At 37.9% G+C, this 21,870-nt stretch overlaps 1 protein-coding gene across 1 annotated transcript in view; it reads left to right on the plus strand.

The window, feature by feature from the left end:
* The window catches only part of LOC113051607 (glycine N-methyltransferase-like), a 78,718-nt gene that overhangs the window by 22,287 nt on the left and 34,561 nt on the right, over positions 1–21,870 (plus strand). Inside the window, exon 2 of the mRNA XM_026215504.1 lies at positions 21,216–21,343. Within this exon, the coding sequence (XP_026071289.1) occupies positions 21,216–21,343 (128 nt within the window). The remainder of the gene's footprint in view (positions 1–21,215; positions 21,344–21,870) is intronic.

Here is a 21,870-nt window from a genome sequence, read left to right on the forward strand (position 1 = left end):
GTTGACGCGTTAAAATTCACGTGAATTTGACCCTTTTGGCCTTCCATACTTATACTTTGGCCTGGCACCGCAGCGCGAGCCTCCACTGACTGCGCGCGCACATCCCAAAACAGACGAGACATTTATACTTGACGCAGCTGTTTTAGACTGAAAACCAGACCATACAACTGATTTAGACGTGGGTGCTGGTGTGATGACATGTACTTACATCCGTCTGCTCGGGCATGATTGTTTTAAGCCTGTAATCGATTGATTATTGAGGTAATGGTGTGGCACCGTTCGCTGAAAAAAAAAAGTTCGGTTCAACCACACACGGTTCGGCACGCGCTTCAACAAATCTGAAAAAGCATCTGTAATATCATCTGTAATATGGCTTGCTATAAATGGCACGTAAAAAACAGGTTCAGAGTTAATCTAATAAATGTTTCTGTTGATGCTTGCGCATTCTGGCTTCCCAGCCATTACAAAAACATGAGAGGAAAAAAAAAACCTGGACAAATCATTCACTCTTGTTCAACGCGAATGCTGTATATGAGCAGTCATTTATTCCGTCATCACCTGGGTGCTGATATCTGTGTTTAAACTAAACTCATTTAAGCTTTGTCAGTTAAAACATTTAAGACCCAGAGGACACGAGCACGCGCGTACAGTCTGAAGATTTGTGCGTGAGCTCATCCATGGCGCGTAAACGCGCGCTCTCCATGCGCGCAAATATAAGCTCTCTCTGAAGTATTTTGTTTAAATGGACAAATTCACACAAAAATCATGTCAAAATGTCTGTTTTAAGTATCCTACAGCAGACATAGCCAGCTGAACGTAGGCCACTGTATCAGTGCATTCTCTAAAGTGACAGTCTTTATATGAATCGAACAGCAACAACAAAGAAATCACTCTCTGCTCCTGATTAAATGAAAAAAAAAGCTAAGTTTAATAAAGAACAATCTTTAATTTATACAGTCAAATATGTGATGCTGTTTTAAATTTGATTACATTATTCAATTTCTGTAGCTAAAAATGAATGTAGGTCTGTAATTTGTTTGAACATATTTTTGAAGAATTGAAGGATGACTGTTGTCATAATATTTTGTATGCTAGTTGCAATAACCTGAGTATTTCCATTTTGAAGTGTTTGAAATATGTTTTAAAAGGGAAAGTGAAACAGTACATTAGGCCTGTAATTGACTGATTATTGTGTTTATATAAGAGTAATAAGCCTGTGGAAATACTTAATGTTATATTACTGTTGAAAATGTTGAATTATAGTTGGCAGTTTGTATAGTCATATACTAGTTGAGTAGTTAAATAATTGTCAATGTGTAATAAATAACCTATAAAATCATTTAAAGTTAGACTGGAGTGAGATGAAACTAGATCAAATCACAAAGCAAGCTGTTGCTAGCTAGCTGCTAATTTTCTAAAATTTTATATGGTAAAAAATTACACTATTACACCTTTTAATGCTATGTTTTTGTTGCAACATTGTTGTATGTTTGACACCCCTGAGTTAGAGGGTCAAATAAAGATGGAAGAGATGTGTTTTAAGCCGATTCTTGAAGATAGCTAAGGACTGCCAAAAGGATTTAGTTTGGCAAGTCATTGCACCAGCAGGGAACATTTAATGTAAAAGTCCATAAAAGTGATTTTTTGCTTTTTTGGGATGGCACAATCAAGCGACGTTCATTTGCAGAACGCAAGCTTCTAGAGAGCACATAAGTCAGAAGTAATGAATTTAGGTAAAGGCAGTGGTGGTTTTGTAGGCAAACATCAATGCCTTGAATTTTATGCGAGCAGCTATTGGTGGCCAGTGCAAACTGATAAAAAGAAATGTGACGTGTATTATTTTTGCCTAATTAAAAATGTATCTTGCTGCCGCGTTCTGGATTAATTGTAAAGGTTTGATAAAACTGTCTGGAAGACCTGCCAAGAGAGCATTGCAATAGTCTTGCCTGGAAAGAACAAGAGCTTGAACAAGGAGTTGTGCAGCATGTTCCGAAAGAAAAGGCCTGATCTTCTTAATGTTGAATAAAGCAAATCTGCAGGACCGGACAGTTTTTGAAGGGGTTATGGTTGATGTGCCCAAATTGATGGTGAAATTGTGATGAAACGATGGGTTTGCTGGAACCACAAGCAGTTCTGTCTTGGCAAGTTTGAGTTGAAGGTGATGGTCCATCCTCCATTAAGAAATGTCTGTTAGACAAGCTGAGATGCAAGCAGCTACCGTTGGATCATCAGGATAGAATGAGAGGTAGAGTTGAGTGTCATCAGCATAGCAGTGATATGAAAAACCATGTTTCTGAATGACAGAACGTAATGATGCCATGTAGACGGAGAAGAGAAGTGGTTCAAGAACTGAGCCCCGAGGCACCCCGGTAGTTAGATGTTGCGACCTGGAGACCTTACCTCTCCAAGATACTTTGAAGGACCTATCTGATAGATAAGACTCAAACCACTGGAGATGGTTCCTGAGATGCCCTTTGCCAGTAGGGTTGACAGGAGGATCTGGTGGTTAACCGTGTCAAAAGCAGCGGACAGATCAAGCACGATAAGTATTGAAGATTTGGATTACGCTCTTGCCGGTTTTAGGGCTTCAACAACTGAGAGCAAGGCAGCAAGGCAGTCTCAATTGAATGTCCACTTGCCAGATTGGTTGCTGTCAAGCAGGTTGATCTGTGTGAGAAAGACAGAAACTTGGTTGAACACAGCTCGTTCAAGTGTTTTTGCAATGAAAAGAAGGCAAACTGTCTGTAGTTCTCTAAAAGAGATGGATTTAGGTTAGGTTTCTTAAGTAGTGGAGTAATATGAGCCTGTCTAAATGATGAGGGAAAAACACCAGTGAGGAGGCTTGTGTTAATGATGTGAGTGAGTGTAGGTACAACTGCAGGAGAAATGGCTTGAAGGAGATGAGATGGAATATGATCAAGCGGACAAGTAGTAGGATGATTAGAAAGAATGAGTTTGGAGACTTCTGCCTCAGAGAGTGAAGAGAAGGATGTGAATGAGTGTATGTCTGCTGGTGAGATGTGCGTGATGGACAGTGGTTTGGAAAATTGTGCGCTGTTGTTTTTAATTTTATTAATGAAAAATGTGGCAAAGTCGTCAGCTATTAGAGATGAAGCAGGAAGAGGAGGAGAAGGACAAAGGAGCGAATAATTTTTTTTAAAAAGCATGCAAGAGTTGATTATTATTATGAATTTATTAATTTTATTATGTTAATATGTCCTTTTAGCAGTCTAGAGACATTAGCAGAGAAGGAAGAGAGGAGTGACTGAAACACATTAAGGTCAGTTGTATTTTTGGATTTGCGCCACACTCTTTCAGTAGCTCTAAGCTTAGAACGATGTTGGCGTAGAACATCAGATAACCGAGGGGCAGAAGGGGTGGTACGGGCTGGCCTGGAAGACAAGGGGCTAACAGTGTCTAAACAAGATGTAAGAGTGGAGCAGAAAGTATCAGTAGCACTGTTAGCCTTTGTAAATTAAAAAGTAACAAAGCACAAAGCGATTACTGGACGGCAAGTGCACTTAATATAATTAAGTTCATGCATTAACAGAATACAGCATGGACTAAGATCTTGTTAAGAAGAAGCCTTATGATTATAAACGAGAACTGTTAACGATATTGCCAATATCCACACAGATGACAGCTTTACTTGTAGTTTGTTCAAGTTATGAACGAAATAGACGCTGTTTTTCTGCACTTTCTCTTCAAGTCTCCATCATTTCTCTCTCTCGCGTGTTTATCAGGTGTGTGTCAGCGCTTCTGCGCGGCAGATAAGGACTGTTTAAAACTCTTTTTCCCACTAAAACTTCAATGTGCATTCACTCAATGCGCGAACATAACAAAAGTTGTGAATGCAAAACAATCAGGAAAAAAGGCATTACATGCAATTTTTTAAGAGATAACATGTAAATACATAGGCCTAGTCGCCAGTGGCGACCTCAGTAAAAACTTCACTCGCATTTTTATATTTATGGTCGCAAATGCGACCGTTTTAGTCGCAGTTTGGAGCCCTGCTACGATGACCTCGGAATAAGAGAGAAACAGACAAATATTAGCATAGATGCCATTCTTCTAACGATGTAGCAATTAAATAGGGTGTTATGGGAAGTGTTTCCGGTTCCGGTTTACCTAATTAATGCATCCTAAAAATCCTTTAACGGATTTGGATATTAAAAGCATATTAGTATGTTATGTGTAAACCAGGTTAAAGAGATGGGTCTTTAATCTAGATTTAAACTGCAAGAGTGTGTATGCCTCCCAAACAATGTTAGGTAGGTTATTCCAGAGTTTAGGCGCCAAATAGGAAAAGAATTTGCCACCCACAGTTGATTTTGATATTCTAGGTATTATCAAATTGCCTGAGTTTTGAGAATGTCTAAAAAATCTATACAATGTTTGATAGGGAGCCAGTGCAGTGTTGACAGGACTGGGCTAATATGGTCATACTTCCTGGTTCTAGTAAGAACTATTGCTGCTGCATTTTGGACTAGCTGTTTGGTTACTAAGCGTGTAGAACAACCACCCAATAAAGCATTACAATAACCTAACCTTGAGGTCATAAATGCATGGATTAGCATTTCTGCATTTGACATTGAGAGCATAGGCCGTAATTTACATATATTTTTGAGATGGAAAAATGCAGTTTTACAAATGCTAGAAACGTGGCTTTCTAAGGAAAGATTGCGATTAAATAGCACACCTAGGTTCCTAACTGATGACGAAGAATTGACAGAGCAGCCATCAAGTCTTAGACAGTGTTCTAGGTTATTACAAGCAGAGTTTTTAGGTCCTATAATTAACACCTCTGTTTTTTCAGAATTTAGCAGTAAGAAATTACTCGTCATCCAGTTTTTTATATCGAACATGCATTCCATTAGTTTTTCAAATTGGTGTGTTTTTACCGGGCCGTAAAGAAATATAGAGCCTGAGTATCATCAGCATAACAGTAAAAGCTTACACCATGTTTCCTGATGATATCTCACAAGGGTAACATATAAAGTGTGAAGAGTAGCGGCCCTAGTACTGATCCTTGAGGTACTCCATACTGCACTTGTGATCGATATGATACATCTTCATTCACTGCTACGAACTGATGGCGGTCATTTAAGTACGATTTAAACCAGTCAATGCAAAAGAATGCCGTGGTCAATTGTGTCAAACGCAGCACTAAGATCCAATAAAACTAATAGAGAGACTAATATATTTTATATCTAGCTTTCGCAACGCATACTGCACTTTTGGAATTCTTTATTTTCTTTTTCTGCTTGTTTGTGAGTTTTGTTACATCTATATTTTTTAATTGTTAATTATTTTAAAATTAATAGTGTACATATTTGTTAAAATCAATTCCCTATTTTCATTTTCGAAACTTTTTTTGGTTGGTCTGATCGATTGTGCAATCGATTTTCGAATTAAAAGTGACAGCCCTAACATATACCATTTTTCTCTAAGAAGGAATATAATTGTGAGGATACCACCTTTTCAAGTATCTTGGACAAAAAAGGGAGATTCAAGATTTGTCTATAATTAACTAGTTCTTTGGGGTCAAGTTGTGGTTTTTTGATGAGAGGCTTAATAACAGCCAGTTTGAAGGTTTTGGGTACATATCCTAATGACAATGAGGAATTAATAATAGTCAGAAGAGGATCTATGATTTCTGGAAGCACCTCTTTTAGGAGCTTAGATGGCATAGGGTCTAACATACATGCTGTTGGTTTAGATGATTTAACAAGTTTATACAATTCTTCCTCTCCTATAGTAGAAAATGAGTGGAACTGTTCCTCAGGGGGTCTATAGTGCACTGTCTGATGCGTTACTGTCACAATCATTACATGGAGTGCCCATGAACTTTTGTAGAGGGCACTCCAATCAGGACAATTCCACACTCACCACCAGATGCCACTTGGACTCTAGCACCTCTTATCTGTTGCACCACACCCTAACTACATTTCCCATTAGTCTCTGCATCACAATCACCCTGCCACACCTGCACATCATTCCTCAATCAATCTCCTTGCCACACCTGCACCTCATTTACACACACATATAAGCAGCACACTCACTCTCACTCACTGCGAAGTCTTGTTTAGCCAGTCTGACATTTCCGAGCATTTTCCTTGTGTTTCCCTTCTGTACCTGACCTTTGGATTGTTTATACCGACTCTGAAGGGTCCACTGGGAACTGACTCGACTCTGGAGGGTCCACTGGGAACTGACTCGACTCTGGAGGGTCCACTGGGAACTGACTCGACTCTGGAGGGTCCACTGGGAACTGACTCGACCCTGGAGGGTCCACTGGGAACTGACTCGACCCTGGAAAGTCAATGGGCACCTGACTCGACCCTGGAAAGTCAATGGGCAGCTGACTTGACTTTGGACTGCCTGTAGAGACGTGAGACGCCTCAGCTTCGGGCACCGCCTCTGGAACGGCCTCGGGCACCGCCTCGGTAACGGCCTCAGGAGCGGCCTCGGGAATGATCTCCGGGCTTTGAGGAACGGTAGACACCTGTCTCCTCCTCCTCCGCCCTCTATGGTGGCGAGTCGGTGGCACCTGGTCTGGAGGCTCAGGCGTTGAGTCGGCCATCTTGTGCTGTGGCGCTGGGCTGGCGGCCATCTTGTGCTGTGGCGTTGGGCTGGCGGCCATCTTACAGATAGGAGCTGGATACATTGGAGAAGTAACCTCCTCAACTGTAAAGGGAGAGCCACAAAACTCCAACACAAAGTCAATAAACTGTCCCAGGGTCCAGCTAGGGTCTCCCTCCGGTAAACTCAAGCTTACCCTAGTATCAAGACCACTCCAGAAACAGTCCTTTACCAGTTCCTCATCCCCAGGCAAAAGGTGACTATACTGAATGAATTCCTCCACAAAGAGCTCAATTGGTCTACCATACTGAAAGATGGAGCATAGCACCTTTATAGGGTTGCATGAACTGTTAGCCGACTCCATACCTGGTCTGGGGTTCAAGAAAGCTTCTGGATCCTGGTTTGGCGAAGTCTTCTGTAATGATGAGACAGAGAGATTCGGATCCATGTGCAGAACTTTTAATGAGAATGGTCAGACAGGCAATGATCAGTAACGGCGTCAGGTATGTGGGGATAATCAGAATCGATAACAGGAACAAGCAGATGTCGGGGGCAGGCAGCAGAGAATCAGAGTCGGTATAAACAATCCAAAGGTCAGGTACAGAAGGGAAACACAAGGAAAACGCTCGGAAATGTCAGACTGGCTAAACAAGACTTCGCAGTGAGTGAGAGTGAGTGTGCTGCTTATATGTGTGTGTAAATGAGGTGCAGATGTGGCAAGGAGATTGATTGAGGAATGATGTGCAGGTGTGGCAGGGTGATTGTGATGCAGAGACTAATGGGAAATGTAGTTAGGGTGTGGTGCAACAGATAAGAGGTGCTAGAGTCCAAGTGGCATCTGGTGGTGAGTGTGGAATTGTCCTGATTGGAGTGCCCTCTACAAAAGTTCATGGGCACTCCATGTAATGATCGTGACAGATACTGTAGCTGACGGCTGAATGGTTGCAATTTTATCTCTAATAGTATCGATTTTAGAAGTAAAGTAGTTCATAAAGTCATTACTGCTGTGGTGTTGGGACATGTCAACACTTGTTGAGGCTTTATTTTTCATTAATTTAGCCACTGTATTGAATAAATACCTGGGGTTATGTTTGTTTTCTTCTAAAAGAGAAGAAAAGTAATTGAATCTAGCAGTTTTTAACGCTTTTCTGAAGGATAGGTTACTTTCCCGCCAAGCAATACAAAATACCTCTAGTTTTGTTTTCCTCCAGCTGCGCTCCATTTTTCGTGCTCCTCTCTTTAGGGTGCGAGTATGCTCATTATACCATGGTGTCAAACTGTTTTCCTTAACCTTCCTTAAGCGTAAAGGAGCAACTGTATTTAAAGTGCTAGAAAAGAGAGATTCCATTTTCTGTTACATCATCAAGTTGTTCTAAGATTTTGGATATGCTAAGGAATTTGGATAAATCAGGAAGATAACTTAAAAAACAGTCTTTTGTGGTAGAAGTGATGGTTCTACCATACTTGTAACAAGAAGTACAATTTACAATTTTGCCTATATGAAGTTTGCACAAAACTAAATAATGATCTGAGATGTCATCACTTGGCTGCATAATTTCAACACTATCAACATCAACTCCATGTGACAGTATTAAATCTAAAGTATGATTTCGACAATGAGTAGGTCCTGAAATGTGTTGTCTAACCCCAATAGAGTTCAGAATGTCTATAAATGCTGATCACAATGCATCTTTTTTATTATTAACATGGATATTAAAATCACCAACTATTAAAACTTTATCTGCAGCCAGAACTAACTCGAATGTAAAATCTCCAAACTCTTTAATAAAGTCTGTATGGTGCCCTGGTGGCCTGTATACAGTAGCCAGTACGAACTATAACAGGGGATTTATCATTAACATTTGTTTCTCTGGATAATGTTATATGAAGCACCATTACTTCAAACGAGTTATACTTGAAGCCTGCCCTCTGAGAAATCCTGAAAAAGTTGTTATAAATTGAAGCAACACCTCCCCCTTTGCCTTTTAGACGCGGCCCATGTTTATAACAGTAATCTTGGGGGGTGGACTCATTTAAAATAATGTAATCATCAGTTTTTAGCCAGGTTTCTGTCAAACAGAGCACATCTAAATTATGATTAGTGATCATATTATTTACAAAATGTTTTTTCGTAGAAAGGGATCTGATATTCGAAAAACCAAGCTTTATCATTTGTTTATCCATATTGCATCTGTTTTTTATTTGTTGAACCTCAATTAAATTGTTTATCTTAACTTCGTTTGGACGTTTTTTTGTATTTTCTAGTTCCGGGAACAGACACAGTCTCTATAGTGTGATATCAAGGTGAAAGAGTCTCTATGTGCTGAGAATTAGCTGACCTCTGTGACGTGAGGCAGCTAGCAGACGGTCGGTTTAGCCAGTCTGTCTGCTTCCTGACCTGGGCCCCAGTTAGTTAAGTATAAACACTTAGACTATTTGCCATATTTCTAGAGAGAAGAGTGGCGCCACCCCAGTAGGGATGAAGACCATCTCTTTTCAACAGGTCAGGTCTGCCCCAAAAGCTCGTCCAATTGTCTATGAAACCTATGTTATTCTGCGGGCACCACTTAGACATCCAGCCATTCTGCTATGCATCTTGTCACCACGGTAAAGCAGGGAGGGGACCAGAGCATATTACAGTGTCTGTCATCATGCTTGCAAGTTCACACACCTCTTTAATGTTATTTTTAGTGATCTCCGACTGGCGAAGTCGAACATCATTAGCGCCAGCATGAATAACAATCTTACTGTATTTATGTTTAGCATTAGCCAGCACTTTTAAATTTGCCAAGATGTCAGGCGCTCTGGCTCCCGGTAAACATTTGACTATGGTGGCTGGTGTCTCTATATTCACGTTCCGTACAATAGAATCACCAATAACTAGAGCACTTTCATCAGGTAATATATTCTGCGCTAAAGCACATGCATTAAGTTTGCCACAAAGCACATGCAGAAGTAGCCTAATAATTGTGAAAAATGAGACGTTTTAATTATTTATTAATAAACAAATGTTTTCTTGTTGGCTGCAAGATGAAATTCACAGTGCTGGCTCTCTCCAACGAGAGAAATGCAACATTCACAGATTGATGAATGTTAAATATTAATGCGCCCTGTCATTTACGCGCATTAATAATTTTTGCACAAACATTTGAATATGAATATTAAAGAGCCAGTAAGATGAAAATTCTAAGCTTCCTATCACTGTTTATAAGTCCTGTACAACAGGTTTAAATCCATCCAAGGTTAAAAAACATTGTCTTTTGTCAAAATATCATTTTAAAATTACCTCAATTCTCAGAGATCCCCAAACGGTTCGCACGAAGCTGTTCAAAAGATTCAGTTTCCCTAAACCCCACCTTTCGGTAGCATACTGTGTTCTGATTGGTCAACTAACATAGTCAGTTTTGATTGGTTGTTCCACACACAACTTCATGGTAAACAATGCGTTAGCATCTTTTTGGGGTGGATTGTCTTATTCCTCTCATCGCGAAGCAAACAGTAAAATAAAAAACTTGAACAGTCTCGCTGCTTTATCTTCTATGTGTGCGTATTCAAGCCGCACGCTTCAGTTTGAATCTGAATAGCACGTTCAGGGCGGGGGCGTGGTCACATTAGATATAATGAAGGGAGACGTGAAAAACGGACATCGCGTTATTTTCATATGGATTACTTTATCACAGAATATCTGTTAGCAGCACTTGTTACACTTAATTTTAATGACGTGTTTGTAAATGAAGATCAGCAGCACAGACAAAGGCTGCAGACAGCAAACATACTGATAAGACGCTCGGGAGAAAACAAACACATAACTTCATAATCATACATCGCGTTGTGATTCGGAGATGCTTGTTGGTCTAAATAAAGTTGGTAATGAACCCTCTTTTATGGCCAAACGCTTTGAAAATCCCGCCTTGTACTCACCGAGATTAGAAAAGCAGTCATCAGTGAAATGTTGTGAACACAACAAAAGGGATTTGTTGTACTGCTCTGTTATTGTGGTAAAAATGAATTTTAGCCATTGGTTCGTCTGATCTTCATTCTTTGGCAGTGAAAATAAAACAAACTTGCCTTCACAATAAAAAACACACTGTCTCCTCGACATGATGCTATCACACCAACCAGAGCGTTTGTGTGGGGGGTGGGGCAGGTCAGAGTTCCGTTTCTCTCAAGACGGTAGGCGGAGATTATTATGCAAAGTGTTCCTAGTGACGTACATAGAGATGGGCAAAAGATTTGAAATCTATAATGACTCGTTTCAGCGATTCAGAGTCGACTCCTTACTTTAGAAGCCAATAACTTTATAAATCGTGTACTTTTGGTTTAATTAGTTTGCACATCGTTTACACTAATGGACAGCTACATCATACACTGTAATACAGGTAATTTTTGATTTCCCATCTGTGTGCCTCTTCAATTCACATTTTGCATATGGATTACACTGTACATTATTTTTTACATGCAATTATCCAAAATAAAACCAAACAAGATTTGTAATTAAGATAAAACAAATAAGAATAAATGCTGCACAACTACCTACCATCAGTGTAGTGCAAATCTTGCACATATTTTACACACCTGCATTTAAATCCAGCTGCATTTTTTTAAAATTAAATTATATGAAAGCAATTAGGGCTGGGTGGTAAATCGATTTTATCGATTAACTCAAATTTGTAATTTACATTTGTTTGTTTGAATGAAAATTGTTTTTCTTTTTAACATCCACCAACGCACCACTCAAGGCTCCCGTAGTTATCATTTGTTTATCCATATTGCATCTGTTTTTTATTTGTTGAACCTCAATTAAATTGTTTATCTTAACTTCGTTTGGACGTTTTTTTGTATTTTCTAGTTCCGGGAACAGACACAGTCTCTATAGTGTGATATCAAGGTGAAAGAGTCTCTATGTGCTGAGAATTAGCTGACCTCTGTGACGTGAGGCAGCTAGCAGACGGTCGGTTTAGCCAGTCTGTCTGCTTCCTGACCTGGGCCCCAGTTAGTTAAGTATAAACACTTAGACTATTTGCCATATTTCTAGAGAGAAGAGTGGCGCCACCCCAGTAGGGATGAAGACCATCTCTTTTCAACAGGTCAGGTCTGCCCCAAAAGCTCGTCCAATTGTCTATGAAACCTATGTTATTCTGCGGGCACCACTTAGACATCCAGCCATTCTGCTATGCATCTTGTCACCACGGTAAAGCAGGGAGGGGACCAGAGCATATTACAGTGTCTGTCATCATGCTTGCAAGTTCACACACCTCTTTAATGTTATTTTTAGTGATCTCCGACTGGCGAAGTCGAACATCATTAGCGCCAGCATGAATAACAATCTTACTGTATTTATGTTTAGCATTAGCCAGCACTTTTAAATTTGCCAAGATGTCAGGCGCTCTGGCTCCCGGTAAACATTTGACTATGGTGGCTGGTGTCTCTATATTCACGTTCCGTACAATAGAATCACCAATAACTAGAGCACTTTCATCAGGTAATATATTCCGCGCTAAAGCACATGCATTAAGTTTGTCACAAAGCACATGCAGAAGTAGCCTAATAATTGTGAAAAATGAGACGTTTTAATTATTTATTAATAAACAAATGTTTTCTTGTTGGCTGCAAGATGAAATTCACAGTGCTGGCTCTCTCCAACGAGAGAAATGCAACATTCACAGATTGATGAATGTTAAATATTAATGCGCCCTGTCATTTACGCGCATTAATAATTTTTGCACAAACATTTGAATATGAATATTAAAGAGCCAGTAAGATGAAAATTCTAAGCTTCCTATCACTGTTTATAAGTCCTGTACAACAGGTTTAAATCCATCCAAGGTTAAAAAACATTGTCTTTTGTCAAAATATCATTTTAAAATTACCTCAATTCTCAGAGATCCCCAAACGGTTCGCACGAAGCTGTTCAAAAGATTCAGTTTCCCTAAACCCCACCTTTCGGTAGCATACTGTGTTCTGATTGGTCAACTAACTTAGTCAGTTTTGATTGGTTGTTCCACACACAACTTCATGGTAAACAATGCGTTAGCATCTTTTTGGGGTGGATTGTCTTATTCCTCTCATCGCGAAGCAAACAGTAAAATAAAAAACTTGAACAGTCTCGCTGCTTTATCTTCTATGTGTGCGTATTCAAGCCGCACGCTTCAGTTTGAATCTGAATAGCACGTTCAGCGCGGGGGCGTGGTCACATTAGATATAATGAAGGGAGACGTGAAAAACGGACATCGCGTTATTTTCATATGGATTACTTTATCACAGAATATCTGTTAGCAGCACTTGTTACACTTAATTTTAATGACGTGTTTGTAAATGAAGATCAGCAGCACAGACAAAGGCTGCAGACAGCAAACATACTGATAAGACGCTCGGGAGAAAACAAACACATAACTTCATAATCATACATCGCGTTGTGATTCGGAGATGCTTGTTGGTCTAAATAAAGTTGGTAACGAACCCTCTTTTATGGCCAAACGCTTTGAAAATCCCGCCTTGTACTCACCGAGATTAGAAAAGCAGTCATCAGTGAAATGTTGTGAACACAACAAAAGGGATTTGTTGTACTGCTCTGTTATTGTGGTAAAAATGAATTTTAGCCATTGGTTCGTCTGATCTTCATTCTTTGGCAGTGAAAATAAAACAAACTTGCCTTCACAATAAAAAACACACTGTCTCCTCGACATGATGCTATCACACCAACCAGAGCGTTTGTGTGGGGGGTGGGGCAGGTCAGAGTTCCGTTTCTCTCAAGACGGTAGGCGGAGATTATTATGCAAAGTGTTCCTAGTGACGTACATAGAGATGGGCAAAAGATCTGAAATCTATAATGACTCGTTTCAGCGATTCAGAGTCGACTCCTTACTTTAGAAGCCAATAACTTTATAAATCGTGTACTTTTTGGTTTAATTAGTTTGCACATCGTTTACACTAATGGACAGCTACATCATACACTGTAATACAGGTAATTTTTGATTTCCCATCTGTGTGGCTCTTCAATTCACATTTTGCATATGGATTACAATGTACATTATTTTTTACATGCAATTATCCAAAATAAAACCAAACAAGATTTGTAATTAAGATAAAACAAATAAGAATAAATGCTGCACAACTACCATCAGTGTAGTGCAAATCTTGCACATATTTTACACACCTGCATTTAAATCCAGCTGCATTTTTTTTTTATTAAATTATATGAAAGCAAGTAGGGCTGGGTGGTAAATCGATTTTATCGATTAACTCAAATTTGTAATTTACATTTGTTTGTTTGAATGAAAATTGTTTTTCTTTTTAACATCCACCAACGCACCACTCAAGGCTCCCGTAGTTCCGAATGGGCTCCTCCCCGCGCGTCTGAGATAGAGACACGCTGCTGAGCAGAGGATGAGTGGAGCAGAGTGATTCTGACTGGAGCGAGGAGCAGAGTTTTTAAGAGTCTGAGCGTCATGGTTTTCACTCGCTTCCAGAGCCTCCATCACGAGTACAATTCATGCCAACACCCCGTAAATATAATTGCATATTCAGCAAGAATTCATGTTAAACATATTTAGCTATGGCTTGATCAGAAGGTTATAATGACTTTAATAGTCAAGAGGGATGTTAAAGGCTAGTTTAAGGAGTTTGTCTGTTTCTTTTACTGATTATTTTCAGGTTAAAGCATGATTTAAACAGATACAGCACATTCACACGCAATCGCTTTAGCAATAATGCATTCAAACAAATGTAATCTTACAGTGCTACTACATTATCAGTAGGCTATCTGATTTTGAAATCTTAAAGAAATTCATCGATCTGTTTAGATAAAATAACGCACAAAAATGTACTGTTATTTTCCTCACAAACAAAATTTGCACAGCAGAAAGCAGATTTAATGCTTACAATGTTATAAGTTTGGCATGTGATAGGGAAAAAAGTTTATACACAATAGCCTAAGCCACTTTGAAACTCTCCTGTTATTTTTATTTTTTTATAGGCTACGTTATGAACATAACATTTTAAACATACTGAAATACTTTATCCAGGGAGTGAAGGCGGTATCGGTGCGCGAGAGGAAGTTGTTACAGCTCACAGACTCTTCTGTGAGTGATAGAGATGTTTAAACCCCACTAAATGAAGACGACCGCTTCCATGACTGCGGAGCTGCCAGTAGTTTTTTTTTTTTTAATCATCTTGTCTCAGTTATAAATGTATAACTATATTAAAACTTATTTTGAAAAAAAATTTCTTTGTCATTTGAATATTGTTTTTAAAATCGATTTAAATCATAAATCTGATATTTTTATTTTTTTAGGCCATATGCTATTGCCCAGCACTAAAAGCAAGTAAAGGCTCCCTTTAAAATCACTTATGATGTCAGTTAATGAAGCTCTTTTTTACATTGTGTGGATTTTGTTGTTTATAATGACAGAACTTGAGTTTAATCGTGAGGACGGTTTCTTAATCCATCAATTCTTTACAGTTTCAAAGATTTTGCTAAATCGTGCAGGTTTAATTTATTCTATTATATAAAATTATAATATTTTATAAAATAAGTAATTTTACTGTACAGTTTTGGAGACAACTAAAAGTAAATATATATATATATATATATATTAATTTTGTCCAGCTGCTGTGTAAGCCCTGTTGGCGATGATGGATGTACTACATGGCACTTTAAGCCAAGGGTAGATGGTGGGCACAGATGTGCGGCGATCGTTTCCTCCAGGGGGGGAGTTTGGTGTATCGCCTTTTTGTCAGCTCCGTCAATGGTGGTGAGAGCTGCTGCAGTAGAGGGGTTTACCTTTGCTGAGTAGTGGGCTCGCCGTCTCTTGTCAAGCTTGTCGTGGATGGATGACAAGAATGCGGTTGGGCGCTGGCGGGTCTCTGTCGGGAACCATTCGTCCAGTAATCCATGGGTGGGTTTGTCCGGAGCCGACCACTCGAGTCCCAGATCCTTTGGGAGTACGCAGATTAGCTCAGCGCCTGGCTTCGGTCTCGGCACCTGAGGGGGCGGGGCTGCTTCGGGTTCTGCTCTTTGCTGGAATCACCCCATTCCTCTGTTTCTGATGCTGCCAATGACACAAAGTCATCTGTGGTGACGTCCTAAATGATTATGTCCTCCTCGGACATGCCGAATGAGAATAGTCTGCTCACAGCTGAAGAGGGGTTCTGGTCCTCGTTCGCGTAAGAGGATGCAGGGAGGGTGGGGCATGCGGTCGTTGTGCCGACGTGACAGCTACACAAACACGAACTAATCAGGCTCCAGCAGAAAGGAAAAAATGAGTTTTTCCTATACATAATGGGAGTGAACGTTCCAAAGGGAACTCTGTATTTTCATGCAGTGTGCCTATGTAAAAAGAGTAAATCCGATCAGAAGCTTGTGAAATGTAAACACGCATATCAACCCGATCACTTTATTTAGCGTTCATGTAAACATTACATTCGGATTGGATTCGTCAATCAAAATGAATTCATTCAGATGGAAGCAAAAACTGTAAACGTACCTAATGTCAAATTTACAGTCACTCACAACTGCTGTATTAGAAAGACCCTCATAGAAGCGTTAACTAATTTCATGCAAAGGTAATATAATGACAAATTGAATAAACCTACAAACAGTATTTATGATGCTGATTATCACTGAATTGCATCAACACATTCTTTTTATCACATTCTAGTGATACATTTTCAGTTGATTACCACTGTTTTTAGAAATAAAAAAGTGTTAAATAAGTTTTTTTTTTCATAAAACTTTTTTGTAATTGTCCACTTTGCATTGGAATTTAAAAACATTGTGTATATTTTAACCTTAATACACTAATTGAAGTATAATAAAAATATTAGAATTTAATTTTTTTATTTTAAATGATCATTAATGGATCATAATTTTTGCACAAATATTACATCATACAGAAAAAAAATCCTTAAAGTATTATTGATCTAAAAAAAAACTGTTGCAAAGTACCACTTAAGGTGTCCTGCCAAGAAGATGTCACCTAAGTAAGGAATAACTGAGGCTTAACCTCAAGAACAAAATTAATGTTTTCTCTCTATAACTCCTCAAATGCTACTGTAAATTATAGTCAGCATTGTAATCAGTGCACATTATGCATTAACATTTACCAGTGTTCATCTACAGCGATATCATTGACTTAATTGCAAATAAATGCACGGACACTATTTAACTGAACAGAGATGACATCACTGAATTCAATAATGAACTGCCTTTAACTATCAATTTGCGGTGGCCAAGATGGCGCTGTGAACGGACGGAACATTCGAGCTCTCAGCATCAAACTTAGTTAATTAGGATAAATTAGTCTTCTGAAAGATCTTTCATATTGAGCAAAACTGTGTAGTATTTTGGCATATCTTTTTACACCAATTCATTAAAACAAAATGCCTAAATCTGCACAAAAACGACCACGTGCTATTAGCAAAGCAGTGAACAGTGAAGGCAGGATGTCTATCACTGATCATGATTACGAAGATGGGATGATACATGATCTGGAAAATGAGGAAGAATTTCCCCCACTTCCCTTAACACCCAGTAAGCCTCCGATCGCCAAGAAACCTACGATTTCCCAGTTTAGTGCAGACAACTTGAAGTCTGATGAGATTGTTGCTAAATTAGCTCATCTCATCAATACAAGAAGCGATGCATTAGAAGAGATGGTTAAAGCTACACGAGGAGAAATTAAGGACTTGACGGAAAAGTTGGGCTCCATTGAAAGACGTGTAGAGATAAGTGAACATTCTACTCTGACCTGCATGAATCGTGTGGCAGATATGGAGCGTTACAGCAGGAGATGGAACATGAAAGTGCACGGCATCCCGGAAGCGGTGAAGGAGAATGTTCGCGACAAGGTGATTCGTATTTGTCAAGAAGTGTTACCGCAAGAAAGAGAGCAGTTGCCAGCTGCGATTGATGTAGTGCACCGTTTGGGATCCAAGCGTTTGAATGATTCCAGGCCTTGAGCTGTCATCGTTCGCTTCGTTGTGAGAAGATACAGGGAAGCAGTGTGGAAAGCTGCCAAAAACAACCCGTTTCTTCGAGATCATGGCTTGCGTTTCACCGAAGATTTAATGAAGGAAGACAGAGATTCCAGGCAGAAACTATGGCCTATAATCAAAAAGGCTCGAGAAGAGGGTAAATCGGCATACTTTGTTTAGAGGCCGGGGCTTTATTGACGGTGTGGAGTTGTAAAAGAAACACAAGTATGCTGTTGTAGACTTAAAAATCTGGGTTTGTCGTTTCATTTTACTAGTGAAAGTGGCCAACAGAAACTGTATTTTGCTGCTTCAAGGGGGGAAAATGCTTTTTGAAGGGCTATTATTCCGTTGTGCTGGTTAATGTGTATATGTGTGTATATGTATGCTTATATATATATATAGGATAAAAAAAAAAAAAAAGAAGACAAAAGAAAAGGTGCTGATCTCGGCTCAATCTGAGTTTTAGTTTCTTATAGTTATCTGGAGGTTGACTTCATACTGTATATATAAATATATTTTTTCAACTTTGTTCTGTTAACTCTGTTAAATTTATCTATATTTTCTTTTAACGCTAGGGGGCTGCGTAATAATATTAAAAGAAAAGCACTGTTTTTATTTGCTAAACAATACAGGTCTGATTTTTGTTATATACAAGAAGCTCATTCGGTTGATGATCGTAAATTTTGGAATGCTCAGTGGGGTAATTCGGTATGGTTCTCTAATGGTTCTGAACATTCAGCTGGGGTAATAACACTCAAGAATAGATTTAATGGGGAAGTAGTGCAGTCTGTAAGTGATCCTGAAGGTCATATTGTTTGTCTGTTACTCAATTGTAATGGTACGTTTATTATAACAGCTAATGTTTATGGATACAACAGGAAACCAGAGAATGATAGCCTTTTGGGGGCTGTAGGGAACACCTTTGAAGGTTGGCTGGATAAATATCCAAATGCTTATATAATAATGGGAGGGGATTTTAACATTATTCAGGACTGTACTAAAGATAAATGGCCACCAGGTTGATCAAATTCAATAAATATTAATCTAAAAATGTTCATGGATAAATTTAATTTAAAAGATATCTGGAGAGTTAAACACCCTAATGACATAGCCTTCACATGGAGTAATAAATCAGGCTCTAATCTATCCAGAATAGATTATTGGTTAATTTCAGAAAGTTTTAATAAGGATGGGGTCAAAGTAGATATTTTACATACTCCTTTAACAGAACATAAAGCCAACTATATAAATGTGAACCTGCACTCCAAAAACCATAATGCAAATATCTCATATTGGAAACTTAATTGGCTAAATTGGAAAATGCCTTTGGTAAAAATTGGGAACTTCTAAAGTTTGAAATTGGCAAATATATGAGAAAGTATGGTTCCTTCATGGCCAAAAGTAAACGTGACAAAGAAATTAGAATAATAACAAGGATAACAAATTTGTCTCAGAGACATCCAGACTATCTTTTAGAGGATGAAAAACTAGAAATGGCTGAGTTATCAATTAAACTAGATGATTTGTATAAGAAAAAAGCTGAAGGTGCCTTTACTCGTTCCAGAAAAAAGTTGCTTGAAGCAGGGGAACAAAATTCACATTATTTTTTTTTTATTTAGAAAAGCGGAACTTTGTTTATAACACCATTAATAAATTAAATATTAATGGGGCTATAACAGATGATCATACAGCTATTTCTCAATATTGTAGTGATTTTTATAAAAAATTGTATACATCTAGTTACTCTCAGGTGTCAGCCGAAGCCTTTTTGAATTCGTTGCAGATTAAACCTATTAATAGAACTGAAAAGGAACTTTGTGAAAGACCTGTTACAATCTGCGAGTTGATGGATGCAATTAATCATTTGAAAAATTCCAAATCACCAGGTACTGATGGCCTGACATCAGAATTTTATAAATTATTTTCAAAGGAATTGGCTCCCTTTCTTTTAGAGGTTTTTGTTGACAAACAAAACAGTGTCTTCCACCTAATTTAACACAAGGTTTAATTGTATTGCTTCCAAAAACAAATAAAGACAGAGAGTATATTGATAATTGGCGCCCTATTTGTTTATTGAATAATGATTATAAACTGCTGGCCCTAATTTTAGCTGGAAGATTGAAAAAAAATTTAGATTCAGTAATCGATGAATCACAATCAGGATTCATGAAAAATCGGCACATAACAAATAATATACGATCAGTTTTGGACATTTTGGACTATTCAGATCTGATTAATAATGGTTTTATATTATTTTTAGATTTTTGTAAAGCTTTTGATTCTGTAGAACATCAGTTTATCCTTGATACTCTAAAGAAATTTGATTTTGGAATTTTTTTTTCTTCAGCAATCGAAACCCTTTACAAAAATGGTAACTGTTCTATAAAGTTATTTAATGGTACTTCCCCTAGATTTGATATTTCCAAAGGTATTAGGCAGGGGTGCCCAGTATCTCCATACCTCTTTTTGTTAGTAAGTCAGCTTCTTTCCTCTCATATTATATCAAGCCCACTGAGAGGTATTACCATTATTGATAGAGAGATAAAAATTACACAATTAGCCGATGACACTACTCTCTTTATTCAAAATGAAAATCAGATATCTGTGGCAACTGATCTAATTGGCAAATTTTCAAGAGGATCTGGGGTATACTTAAATTTGGCTAAATGTGAGCTTATGGCCATAAAGGAATGTCTCAAAAATAACTATAATGGTATTCCCTTAAAGAATGAGGTTCAATATCTTGGAATATTGATAACCAAAGACCAGAAAAAAGAAGGTGCTTGCTGAATTTTAGTCCTATTATTGAAAAAACTAAAAAGTTAAATCATTGGCTCTTAAGAGACCTCTCTTTAAGGGGTAGAGTTTTAATTACAAAGGCAGAGGGTATTTCTAGACTTATTTATGCAGCAATGGCTTTACATCTTGATAAAAAACTATGTAAAGAAATTGACAAAATATTGATTGATTTCATTTGGAAAAATAAAATACATTACATAAAGAAGACAGTTATTATGAATTCATATGAGAATGGTGGCTTAAATGTTTTGGACTTTACTACATTGAATAATACATGTAAGGTTAATTGGCTTAAACAAATTGTTAAAAATCCTAATTCCATTTGGTGTTTTATTCCCTCCCATATTCTTTCAAAACTGGGTGGTATTCATTTTTTTCTTAGCTGTAATTATAATATTGATAAAATACCAGCAAAACTAGCTGAATTTCACCGTCAGGCCTTTTTATCATGGTCTTTGATCCACAAGCAAAATTTTTCTCCTCATAGGTACTATAAATGGAACAATAAGGATATAATATATAAACACAAATCGCTTTATCTGAAACACTGGTTTGATAATGGCATCATATTGGTGGATCAGTTATTTAATTTGAATGGTTTTCTTTTAACTTATGGTGAGTTTTTGGCACAGTATAAGATTCCTGTTACACCAGGGGACTATGCCAACGTTTTTGGGGCTATTTCTCCTGAAGTTTGCATGTTATTTAGACATCAGACAAGAATCAACATCCAACAATTGTCTCTGCCTAATGTAATGAGTTCTTATATAGGTAACATCTGTTTTTCTTTTAAATCACACTTTCTCCAATGTTGTTTTATATATATATATATATATATATATATATATATATATATATAGGGTGGATTCCATCATGTTGGTAGAAGAGGGATTCAAGGTGGTTAGTGTGGATGCCAGTGACAAAATGCTCAAATACGCTCTTAAAGAGAGATGGGAGAGGAGAAAAGAGCCCACCTTCGATAACTGGGGTAAGTGTAGGTCTGTCATGATAACAACTTTTTTTTGTATGATATATTGCCCCAGAAATAATTGCTGTACATTATATGTTGTCATTTTAAGACCATTTTATACCATTGAATATATAATCATAATATAACAGCATAATAATGCAAGAAGGCCTACACGCTTACAAATGACAACAAACTTTTAATTATTAAGAATATTTAGATAATGGAAATTTAGTCTGGGTATAAGATACCTTAAAAAAAATTGAATAAATAGTCAATATATTTTCTATGTAAATTAAGGGTGCACTTTATTGCTGAAAAACTCAATCCCTACTTGCAGTCAGATGTCCATATGAGCAAAGGCACAGATCCCTAAATGAGGCAATACAGGTCCTTCTCAAAAAATTAGCATATTGTGATAAAAGTTCATTATTTTCCGTAATGTAATGATAAAAATTAAACTTTCATATATTTTAGATTCATTGCACACCAACTGAAATATTTCAGGTCTTTTATTGTTTTAATACTGATGATTTTGGCATATAGCT

The sequence above is a fragment of the Carassius auratus genome, chromosome 32 (genome assembly GCF_003368295.1).
Source record: "Carassius auratus strain Wakin chromosome 32, ASM336829v1, whole genome shotgun sequence".
Taxonomy (NCBI): domain Eukaryota; kingdom Metazoa; phylum Chordata; class Actinopteri; order Cypriniformes; family Cyprinidae; genus Carassius; species Carassius auratus.